This window comes from Phodopus roborovskii, unplaced genomic scaffold (genome assembly GCF_943737965.1).
Source record: "Phodopus roborovskii unplaced genomic scaffold, PHOROB, whole genome shotgun sequence".
Lineage (NCBI taxonomy): Eukaryota > Metazoa > Chordata > Mammalia > Rodentia > Cricetidae > Phodopus > Phodopus roborovskii.
In genome coordinates, this window is record NW_026126469.1 from 21,614,628 (window position 1) to 21,627,032 (window position 12,405).

At 40.9% G+C, this 12,405-nt stretch overlaps 1 protein-coding gene across 1 annotated transcript in view; it reads left to right on the forward strand.

The window, feature by feature from the left end:
- The first annotated feature begins 8,374 nt into the window (after window positions 1–8,374).
- Window positions 8,375–12,405, forward strand: part of Polq (DNA polymerase theta) — a 91,703-nt gene continuing 87,672 nt past the window's right edge. Inside the window, exons 1-3 of the mRNA XM_051191449.1 lie at window positions 8,375–8,669; window positions 9,699–9,878; window positions 11,208–11,338. Of these exons, the coding sequence (XP_051047406.1) occupies window positions 8,510–8,669; window positions 9,699–9,878; window positions 11,208–11,338 (471 nt within the window). The 5' untranslated portion in view covers window positions 8,375–8,509. The remainder of the gene's footprint in view (window positions 8,670–9,698; window positions 9,879–11,207; window positions 11,339–12,405) is intronic.

Sequence of the window (12,405 nt, forward strand, 5' to 3'; positions counted from 1 at the left end):
CAGATACTAACTCCCAGGAAGCTGAGGCAGGCAGATCTCTGTGAGCTTGAGGCTAGGCTGATCTACATGGTGAGTTCTAGGACAAGCAGGCCTACATAGGGAGACACTATCTCAAAAAACAAACAAACAAACTGAAAGACTTTAGCTTGCAGAGCAAGGATGCAGGAAAGGGGCAGGAGAATAGTTCTTGCAAGCAGAATATAGAAAATCACAAAGAATGGACGTTGACATGGGTGGAAAGATCAGGAATTATGAGAACAAGAAAGGTTACTATGGTGATGGGGCTAGTGGTTATATGCTAGGCTGATCTTGTTAAATAGGGTTAGTTACTGAATCATCAAACCTTTGTGAAATAACTAAAAGCTCTAAATGTACAGCCAAGAGAAAGACAGAGTATGAAAGAAGTTTCTCACAGGTCTTGGCCCACAACAAGGAAATAGGCCCCCAACCCTGAAACAAATGGTTCCAGATGAACAGTCCTGTCTGGGTCATACCTGGCCAACAGACAGTCTGGGGACTTTCCAAGTCATTCTGATGGTTTTTCCTTTGAAGAAGAACAGGTCACACTTGGCTGACCTCTCAAACATGAGATCATACTTTGTAATCAATCTCCTTGCGCCCCATGCATGTATGCTGATTTGCGGTCTTTCTCTATAAAAAGAGCCTGAACCCTTTGAGGGGTGTGCAGCTTTCCCCGAGATTGCTGTCACCCGAGTGCACACTTGTTTAATAAACACCTCTTGCTTGTTGCATCTTGTTTTGGTGTTTGTGTCTCGGGGCTCTCCCATCGGCCCATCAGGACCCCGGAATTAGGGTCTTAGAAAACAAACAAAGAATCCTCAGAAAACAAAACAAAAATAAAGATGTCACTAGATCAAAACTGAAAGTGTCTGTCATAGCAAACCTGCTCTAAGAGAGGTGTAAGAGGACCCTTAGAAGGTGAACAGCTTCTATCAAGGATGTAAACCTGTGGTGATTGTTTGTCACCTGGGAAGAAGGAGCCTCAAACTGAGGAATTGCTTCCAGCAGATTGGCCTGTGGACAGTCTGTAAGTCATTTTCTCACTGGTTGAGTAGGAGGGACCCGACCACTGCAAGCAGTACTGTCCTTGGGTTTTATGAGAAAGGTAGCTGAGCTTTCCCTGAAATGGCACTACAAGAAGATGGCTCCCCTCAAGACCAAAGTCAAAGCAAAGGCATTGAAAGCCAAGATGGAGGTCCTGAAAGTTGTCCACAGCTACAAAAGGAGGTTCCACCTGTCACCCACCTTCCCGCAGCCCAAGACCCTGCTATGTTAGAGCTAATATCATGATGATAGTGGTCCCAGGAGAAAAAGCTTGACTACCACTTCATCTTCAAGTTCCTCTGACCACTGAGTCAGCCATCAAGACGACAGAAGACACCAGCGTACATATGTTTGTTGTGGACATCAAAGCCAATGAGCCATCAAATCAAACAGGCTGGGAAGAAACCCTGTGACATTCACGTGGCCAAAAATCAATACCCTGATGAGGTCTGGTGGAGAGAAGAAGGTGTATGTTTGCCTGCGTCCTGATTATGATGCTCTGGATGTTGGGACCATCTAAACTATGTCCATCTGGCTTATTATAAATACACATATAAATACACATGTGAACAAGGATAGCCAAACAAGGCAGAAGAGAAAGCCAGTAAGCAGCATTCCTCCACGGTTTCTGATGCAGTTTCTACCCTGGCTTCCCTGATGATAGACAATAGCCTGTAAGCTAACATGAACCCCCTCTTCCATCCCCCTAGTTATTTTAGGTCAGGGTTTTATCACAGCAACAGAAAAGCAAACTAGAGCAACATCGAACGACTACAACTCAAAAGTTAGAATACAGAAAAACCGGTTAAGAATGAACAAAAAAATTTGAAAAATATTTTCATGAAAAATATTAAAGGGTGTATGGAGAGAGACTGAGAACTTGGAAACCTCATAAGCTGGGGCAGGAATATAAAATACTTTGGGGACACAATGTGGTGATTTCTTTAAAAGTTTAACATGAACTTGCCTAGTCATTCAGCAGTTCCATTCCTTGAAGTCCACCCAAAAGAAATGAGAGCATAAGTCCATGAGGAGACGTGTACCCAACTATTCATAGTAGCAGTGGTTGGGAGAGCCAAACAGTGAGGACAGGCTGCATGTCCTTGTGCTGTGAGTGTGCAAAATGTGGCATGTCCAATGAACACCTAACCAGCAATAAAAAATGAACCAATTACTGACTCATTTTACACCAGGATGAACTCCAAAAAATAATTGTGAAGATTGAATGTTAAACTCATGAGAATTCACTATTGTCTTAGTTTTCTTTTATATTTGAAAATGTCTACATAATAAAATGTAGCCTTCAGCAATCCCTTTACAGAGATAGAAGAATAGACCCAAGCTGAGGTAGAACATTTTTATTTTTAATTTTCAAGACAGGATTTCTCTGTGTAACAATCCTAGCTGTCCTGGAACTTGCTCTATAGACCAGATTGGCCTCGAACTCACAGAAATCCTCCTGCTGCTGCCTCCCAAATGCTTGGATTAAGGGTGTGCACCACCACCACCCTGCTGAAGTGGAACTTTTGTGATCAACTCTATGTGGAGCAGATTTCTTTCTGAAGCAGACATTTGCATGCCGTGTGCCATCTGAAAAAAATTTTTTTAAACAAGTGCAAAGTCTATGGCATGCCAGTTTTACTCCAGACAAGAAAACAGGCCAAAATAAACTGTCGTTTGGCTCTGGCCGCAGCATTCCAATCTTCCTACAATCACTGCATTTCTGTTCAGTCCACCAGCCTGGAAGAAGGTCCAGAGGAAGGCGTGGTTCTTTCCATGAACTTTCATTCACAGGGGCTTTGCTTTAACCCAAACCAAGGTTTGTATCAGAAGAATAAGTAGTTAATGAAGAAACAATAAAGGATCCCCACCAATGGAAATACTTGGCAAAATGTGCTACCATAGGTACTGTGCTGTGTTGTGGTGGTGTGCCTGGAAAGGGCAACAAACATTAGCCAAGAGCAAATGGTGAAATGAAGAGGCAAACCATTGTTGTTGGTGATGGGGAAGGTTAGGTTTTGAAAAACTCTCTGGAAAGAGATTTTATAAGACAGCTAAACGTGTTGGAAAAATAGAAGATTAAGATGAAAGCATTAATCACTGATGTAAAGCAAACAGCAAATGTAATGCCACTGTTGATTTTTGGATGATTTCATGCTCAGTTACCTCAAAATAAATGTAGTACTTAAGAATGCCTCTGAAGCCAGGAGGCTCATGCCTTCAGTACCAGCACACAGGGGTATCCTGAATCACCACTACCACCACCACAACAATGAAAGGTATCTAAATAAAATGTGTAAATTGCATGTGAAATAAACTCTAAAACAGTGCTAAAGGAGCTAGTTCGGTAACTTATGGGAAGTAGGAGAATTACAAGTTCAAAGCCTACCTAGGCTATAGAGCAGCTTCAAGGCTAGCCTAGGAAACTTAGGAAGACCTTGTTTTTAACAGAAGAGGTGGGAGAAGTGAGGGGCAACTCGGATTTGAGCTCAGGGATAGATAGAATACTTATCTAGCACATGCAAGGCCCTGGACTCAGTCCCCAGTACTAAGTAGGTGTCAGCCCCCACTGCCATTAAGATAGGATTTGATTTTAGTCAACATCTCAACAGATACTTTTGTGAAGCTTGACAAGCTGGCTATCACAACTGGGAGGAGAAATTATTAAAGACCATACGATAGATGCCTTTCTTCTTTTTGAATAATAATGATATAATCATCATCATCAACACCAGGCTGAGAAAGGATCACAAATTACATAATGAGACCAGGTCCCCAAAATTCTTATGTTCTTTTTTTTTTTTTTTTGGACAGGGTTCCTCTGTGTATCCCTGGCTGTCTTGGAACTCTCTCTGTAAATCAGACTGGCCTTGAACTCAGAGATCCACTTGTGTTTGCCTCCCGAGTGTTGAGATTAAAGATATATACCACCACACCTGGTACCATGTTCCATTATGAAGGGAGTTAGAAGTGCTTTCTTATCTAGTTAAACCTCATGTAGGATGGTATGATTATTAATACATGAAGTGAGACATTGTGATTTTATTCTACAAGGTGGAAAAAGCTATGGGGATGTAATTTAAGTATGAAAACTAAACACACTTCATTGCTAGACTAGACCACCTTGATTGCTTTGATTCTGGAGAACACATATTTCTATTTATTGGAAAATTTGGCAAAAAAAATAGCTTTATATTGCTGAGTGGTTTTGTAGGTTCTAGTCTGTGTGACCTTCCCTCTGTCTTTTCTGTTTTCTTATCTATCCATAAATGCATGCTTATCTATCAACTGGACTTTTAACAACAGGCTTCCTGCCTTGGGTCCAACTCTCCAAGCTGCCAAAGTGTTTTTTATTTTTTATTTTTTTAAATTTTCTTTTTAGAATTAAAACAAGTGCTCACTTTATCTAATTCCTCCCCTCAAATAAAAATTCAGCTTTTACACAATCAACTCATGTTCAAATTAAATTTTTCATGTTATGTTTGCCTTTTATTTTAGATCAAGCTTGCTTTCATGCTCTATTATTTTGCCAGCAATATTTATTTAGGTTTAATCATGCCTGAGTTCTTTGATCATTGTTTCTTTCATCTCTTTCTCATGAGACAACTTTTTCTTTCTGATGTAGACTCAGAAATGTCCCACTTAGTGAAGGTCTGCTAATCATAAATAATTTCAAACTTTCTTCAAATGCCTTTATTACATTTTCTTTCTCGAACAATAGGTTAGGCCAGTATAGAATTAATTTATTTGAAAAGTCTTCTATTGGTCAAAGTTTTACTCTTTGGAGGTAATTTTAGTGTCTAGTTGATTTTTAATATGCTTATGCTTTTCTCACAACATAGATTTTTTTTTTTAATCTAAAAGTGTCTAAGCAGGACTTATTTTATTTATCTTACCTATGTTTCCTTTTATGTCTTTAATCTGGATGCACTTGAATTTTAAAATTCTGGACAATCCTAAACTCCGTTCTTCTGGAACTCTCATTATGGCTCCTTGCTGTTTTTCAATTGCGGTCTATTCCCAGACTTCCCAAACCTCACCCTGTTAAACTACAATGTCTGATATGTGGTTTTTATCACTTTGATACCTTTGCTGACTTTTAATTTTGTTTTCTCTGATGCTTCCTCCCACCACTTGTAATCTAGCAATAAGTAATCTAGTTGTAGTGGACTAGCACCATCGGTAGTCCGATTTTTGTCAAGAGTAAAGAAATTTGCAGTCCACTACATAGAAGATTTATCTTAGCACAGATAGCAGATAAACACATACAACACACAAAGCCAGAGTGAGACGGCGTTCCTAGTGGGAACACTGTCTCCCTCCAGGGAGTCTGGGTTATATACTTCTTAATAGAGTGTGAAGCAAGGCTCGGTTCCGTTTCTTTCTTGAATTGGACCTCTCAGGGTGTGTTTAGCTAGTTAGGTTATTTTAAATGACAGCAAGGACCAGACTGGGTGAGACATGAATGGGTGTAGTCCTTTGAAATTCTCCTGGAGAAGAAAGCTCTCCTAGCTCACTTGATCTTGTTTATCAGTGGTCCACAGTTCAGCTCAGATGGGGAGGAACCCTGCCCTTCCCTGCCGTTCTCTGCCTTGTCTTGCTGGAATTTGGATCACCTGGGCCACTGCATCAAGGAGGTCTTGCTAGATCAAACCATATTATCCTGGAAGTATACATAGCTTTTCATTTACTGTGGAAACAAAAGCAGAACCTTTTTTCCAAAGTAACATGTCCTTAAACTTAAATTTAAAATTGAAGGCATTTTAAAAAATTATAATTTATATATAATTGGATTAATTGAGCAATATTTATAATCAAATGTGTTTTGGCAACTGTTGGTCCTTTCTCAGTAATCAAACAATTCAAAGACAACACAGTATCCAGACTCTGTGTATTTTCCATCTTTATGTGGCTTTATTATTATTTTTATTACTTAATTTCTTTAATTGTATTTTTTTCATTTTTTGAGACAGGGTTTCTCTGTGTTACTTTGGCTGCCCTTGAACTTACTTTGTAGGCCATGTTGGCCTCAAACTCAGTTGTATAATCCTTACAGCATGTGTAAGGAAGGGTTTATTATTTCTAATTCAACTGACTCAGTCTACTAGACTGTCTTCCTCAGTGCTGGGAGTTGGACACAGATTTTAGACTAAGGACCTAGCCATAGTCTTACAGATATTGAATATTTAAAGTAAAATTATAAAATTAAAACTTTATTTTAGGTTTGTAGCTAAAGGACACATACCATTCCTTCCTATATTGTCCTAATGGATTTCATTTGAAGATCATGTAATAAAATAGGTTAGTATTGGATAGGCTAAAGATAAAAGATTTCTCTGGCTTATTCTTTCCTCCTTACAATGTTGAACTATTACCAAGGCTTCTTAGAATATTTAAATGTAATGGATAGCACTGGGCTCAGCACTTTGTGTACACATTCACCCAAATAGACTCTTATTCCTCCCATCATAGGATATGGAAAGAGTCACAGAGGGGGTATGTACATTACCCAAGATAGCATAGTTAATATGTTTCTAAATCTAGATTGTGTAGGTCCACATCCAGACTACAGCAGACCTATACAATTCCCATTGTGACTATAAGTCAGGATTCCTTTGATAGTGCTCTATACATTTCTTCCTGAGTCGTAGTCACAATTTAAATTTATAATTTATCTAGTCAATGTCCGAATCCTTCTCTAGACTCATTATCTTTCACAGCAAGAGCCCTTCCAACACCACATCCCTGCCACACAGGGTCTACCTTGTTTATAGCTAATGCCCAGTGCTTTCTGAGTAAATGCACACAAGCAGGAAGTGTTTCTTTCATGGAGTAATGTCTCCCTCTGGTGGGATTTTAGAATATTGTCCTTTAATGGCTACTTAAATTCACCTCATCTCTCTTTCTTGTCTTCTTTTCCTGTTAGGACTGTAGCTTCTTCAGGGTAGGCGTGACACCCACTAGTTGGCCTGGTGAGAGAAACTGTGGAACTAGACAATTAACAGGCGCCAAATTATGTCAGGAAGTTGGTCAAAGCACATTTATTAATGAGTTCCCTGTTCTCACTGACCCCTAATGTCCTTTTAGAGCCCTTCTTTAACGTTAAAGGAATCTGTCCACAGTCTCCAGTTCTTTTTTTTTTTTTCCCTTGGGGGGGGGGAGTTGAGACTGGGTTTCTCTGTGTAGCTTTGGAGGCTGTCCTGGAACTTGCTGTGTAGACCAGGGTGGCCTCGAACTCACAGAGATCTGCCTGCCTCTGCCTCCCAAGGGCCGGGATTAAAGGCGTGAGCCACCAACGCCCAGGGAATCTCCAGTTCTGATCATACAACCCTCACTCAGCATATAATGTTTGAAATAGCACCTGAGTGCAGAACTACTTCCTTCCCTATTAACTGTCAACACTAAAGTGCAGCTCTCAGCTAAAAGGGAATAAGAAACAGTTTGTTCCGGAACTAAATATGAGTGACCACGGCCCCCAGGAACACAGATTTAAATTGTTCAATGTATGTTTCTGTGGTAGAAGTTTCATGGGGTTTTTATTTATTTTTTTAAAAAACACATTTACATAGCAAGAGTTATAAATTAAGACATTTTTAGATAGAACGGTGGGAACATCATGTAGGATGGAAAAAGCAAATAAAGAGAAACCTCTGCTGTTGGGGTCAGATGCTGAGCTTTGCTTTTCAGTCGGTGGGAAACTAAGGGTCTGTTCGTGTGACAAGGTTGTATGACCAAACAATTGGCTATTTATTTAAGGGGCCGAGACAGCCCAAAATAATTCTGCACGGAACCTATATTCCATTAACAGCTTGGAATGTTTAACCCTGGATTGGCATCTGCTCCTTACTTCTGCCCCCCTCCTTACTTCATGCATTCCACAAGAGGCAAACAGCCAGAATACCTCTACCAGAAACCCTAAATTTTTCTGTTTTACACATTTCTCCACAGTTCTGTTTTAGAATTTGGAATAATTTCCTGGGGGAAAAAAGCCCAAACGAAACAAACAAGCAAAAACAAAGGTAAAAAAAAACAGGTACTCTCCTAATCCATGTACGGGCAGCTAATTTTACTGACAGCACAGCCTCTCTATTCAAATCAGAAGCGGATAAAAACAGAAGGAATGTTTTTAGGATAATCTATGAACGCAGCATCAAGTTTCGCGCCCCCTTAATGTCGTGGGCGATCTATCATTTTCTCACTCTCTAGCCGCCGGCGGAGGCCGGAAGCTAGTCACCAGCGAGGGCTGTTTCTTCCCTCACGACTCTATGGTAGTCGGGTTACTCTAGCCAGCAGAACTCTGTGGTTCCGGGGCGGGCTGGGAGTCCCGAGTTTGAAGGCCGAGGCGGGAAGATGGTGGCTGCAGCTGTCACCAGGCTGGGGTTCTCCCGCGTGGGAGGCCTCTGGGACTGTGTCGCGCCCTGAACAACCGAGAAGACTGTTTGCAATGAGTCTTCCGCGCCGGAGTGGGAAACGGCGGCGTTCAGCGTCCGGCTCCGACTCGTTCTCGGGAGCCGGGGATGGCTGTGTCAGCCCTCAGCTGCCGTCTAGGCCGGTGCTGAGTCCACCTCCGGGGCTGGGACGCGGCCCCAGAGCCGCAGGGGCAGGTACTCGCACAGGGGGGCCCGCCACGGCCGGAGGGCAGCAGGGGAAATACTCCAACACCGGGGCAGAGATGGGCCACGAGGGTCGCAGGTGCGTGCACTTCAGCACCGGGGCTGCAGGGGCAATCACTCAGCACCCGGCCTGAGATGCCCCCTCCCCGCCCCGAGGGCTGCAGGGGCAAATACTCCAACACCGGGGCAAGGGGCAAACAGAGATGGGCCCCAGGGTCATGCACTTCCGAGGCTGGGACTCCCAACACAGGATGCTGCCTCCCTAACTAGCCGCCACCAGCATGCCCAGCTGACTGTGGTTTAGCCTGCCACTGCCTGTGTCTTTTATAGGCGTTCTTTGTGTTTTGGGATCTTTACAACGTCACAGGAACAACTTCCTAGTTGGCCAGATCCTGTTACCATGTCGAGGGGTTGCTTAGAATAACGTCCTGTTCAACTTCAGATGTTATACCAGATTGCTGGGTGTAGCGTAGGATGCAGGCCTTTGGAATGCAGAGCAAAGCTGGAAGGGATCTGTATTGTTTGCTCAGCATCCTAGTCCAATTCTTGTTTGTTTTTTTGAGGCAAGGGCTTACGCTAGGTCAGGCTGGCCTGGGGTCTCGAACTCTTGATCCTGCTGCTTCCCAAATGCTGGCCTGCACCAATGTATCCCGTAATCCTTTGTCTTTTGTTCGGCAGACATATCAATACTAAAATGTAAACAGAAATTTCTCTAATAGCTTTGTCATGAATGCTCTTTTATCACTCACAGAACACCTTCCACCTCCCTATCATTCCACCTCCTCATTCATTGTGTGTAGCACATTATTTTTGTTTGTGTCTGAAAAGAGTTTTCAAAATCCTGTCAAGTTAAATAAAATTTTGCTACTGTCTTTCAGAACAGGATCAGTTTCTTGTAAGTGTCTTGAGGTCAAGATGTGCTAAAGTTTCATTTCAACATGTGGAAACTCCAGCAGTACAGTGCTAGCTATTAAAGTTGTATGTTGGAGGGTAATTAAATTGTTTTTGTCTTTGTGAAAGGGACATGCAAGCAAAGAGTTTCTGATGGCCAGATAGACCAGCTGCTGTTGGCAAACTGGGGACTTCCTGAAGCAGTTCTGGAGAAATACCATAGTTTTGGTGTAAAAGAGATGTTCGAATGGCAGGCAGAGTGTCTTTTGCTTGGACAAGTCCTGGAAGGAAAGAATCTAGTTTATTCAGGTATTCAAATTTATGCAAACTCATTTCACTAAAGTTATTAGTGTAAGAGATTCTTTATCGGGATGGTTGCATCTTTTATTTAGGGAGAAACCAAATTCTCACGAGTGTCATCATTTGCATACTGAAGTCATGAAAGTTCCATCATATGGTCGAGGAGGGGAAACAAGGACACTGGTAATTTATGTAGTTAAAATTCCACTTGCTTAATGAACATATGTCCCAGTGAATTTGTAATGAGGGATGCCAGTCTGCTCTTCCCTCATTTGATTTCAGTTGCTTTTCAGGGTGTAAACTTTGTATGTTCATAATAGAGCTATTTGAGCAGGATTGTTTGTACAAAGCAATATGTAGTATACTTCCTAAGATTTATATAGGTTTTCAAGGGCAGCTCTGATAGCCACCATTTTACACCTGTTTTACTGCAGTGATTTAAGGGTCAAATATAAGATACAGTTCCTTTGTGTCAGTTTCTCTGAAGTTCTGAAGTCATTCACAGTCATCCGTCATCCCCCCCCCCCCCCCCACACACAGGGTTTCTCATTACTTTGGAACCTGTCCTGGAACTTGTGCTGTAGATCAGGCCTGGAACTCACATAGATCCACCTGCCTCTGCCTCCCAGTGCTGGGATTAAAGGTGTGTGCCACCAGTGCCTGGCTCACATTTTTTTTTTTTTTTTTTTAATTAAGGCTTTAACAAAGAACTAAATTATTAACTAAGTACATATAAGTTCAGACTGTGGAGTTAGACTGATTGGATTTGGGAACTGTATATTTTACTGGCTGTAGGAATTTGCAAGTTGAAGGGAGAGGCAGAGGGGGAAGCTGACTTTTGTTTTTATTTCTTTATTTTCTCTCTCCTGAAGGATTTTATATTTTAGGCTCATGAAATCACTGTCATCAGGACATTCCAGGCTCTACTCTGGGCCTTTGCAAATGGTGTTTCTGATGCTTGCCATTCCTTTCTTCTCCCCATAAATTTCTTTCTGTGAGCTTCCTTATAGCTCCTCTGAATCTCTGCCTCTCGTATTATCTTAAAGGTGCATAGTGGGGCTTTTAGCTATTCAGTCAGTTCTTAAAGAAACCTATAGAATTAATGAAGTACCCAACAATATCCGTCATTAATTTCTAATACAAAGACTTACAAACCCTTTACTCTGAGACTATTTAAAAACCTAGGACATTTGGGAGTTACTGTTTCAAATACTAGATGAGTCTTTAATAATGTATAATCCTAGACTCTGTAATACTGGGTATGGCTTACAACATTTACTAATGCAGGGTACTAAATGTTAATTTTTGTCATAATTGTGTGGAATAATCACATTTTAGCTCCTACAAGTGCTGGGAAGACTCTTGTTGCAGAATTACTTATTTTGAAGCGGGTTTTGGAAATGCGGAAGAAAGCTTTGTTTATTCTGCCCTTTGTATCTGTGGCTAAAGAGAAGAAATACTACCTCCAGGTAATGGTTTTTACTATTTGAAATAATGGAAGGTTTGTCATTGGTAGCATTGGTTTTACTCATTTGAAGGAGGTGTAAAATCAAATGGAAAACCAATTTTCTTTTATCACATGTATGTAGCTTTAAAAGCTGATTTAAAAGTCTTAATAGTTTAGTGGGATAGCTGGGCCTGGTGGCACAGGTGTGGAATCAGATATACCTGAGAGTCTGAGGTAGGAGGATTACCTGGGTAACTTAGTAAAACCCTATCAAAACGTAGAGGTCTGGGGATATTATAGTTCAGTGTTAACTAACAAAATAACCCCAAGTAGGGAGATTTAAAAGTTATTATTGCATAAAAACGATAAACTTTCATATGAAGTACAGAATAGTATGTGATTGCAAAGGAAAAATCAGCATGTTTAAGGAAGCCTAGTCTACCCCATCTGAGGACCATTGAGAAAACTCAGGGACTGGAGGGAGATTCTTTTGTGCTTTAAGCCTGTGATGAGACCCCTGTCTTGTAAAATGAGTCACAGTTCCCGCTGACGCAGTACTCCATGTGATTTCATCCGTGGAGTAGTGTGCTGTCACAATAGAAATCAATGTACAGACTGGTCAGAAGTCTGGATTTTAGGCACACAACCTGCATAACTTGTGGGGTTTTTTTTTGTTTTTGTTTTTTTTTTTTTTAAAATTGAGGTTGCTCACTCTTTGTACTATAATTCAATAAACTCAAACTCTCAGAAGAAATTGATTAAATGAACATCTGTAAAATTCTATGGTTTTACAAATCTTTTTAACGGTTATTTCAGAGGCAAATAGCCAACAAAGCTGGTCCTACTCAGTAACCTCTTCTCAACTTAGACCCCAAGTAACAAAATGATGAAAGGATTCCTTTTATTGAGAAGGTATGTTAGTTAAAAGTTAAACCAAAAGAGTTAATATCAACCCCGCTGAATTGAACTTTTGAAAACTTGTCTTCCATCATATGAAAACTAATCTTTAGTAGGATAAGAATATTTTCCTTGTAAAGTATAAGTTTGTTCTTAAAACATATTAGTGTTAAAAACTACTTTCTGCTATTG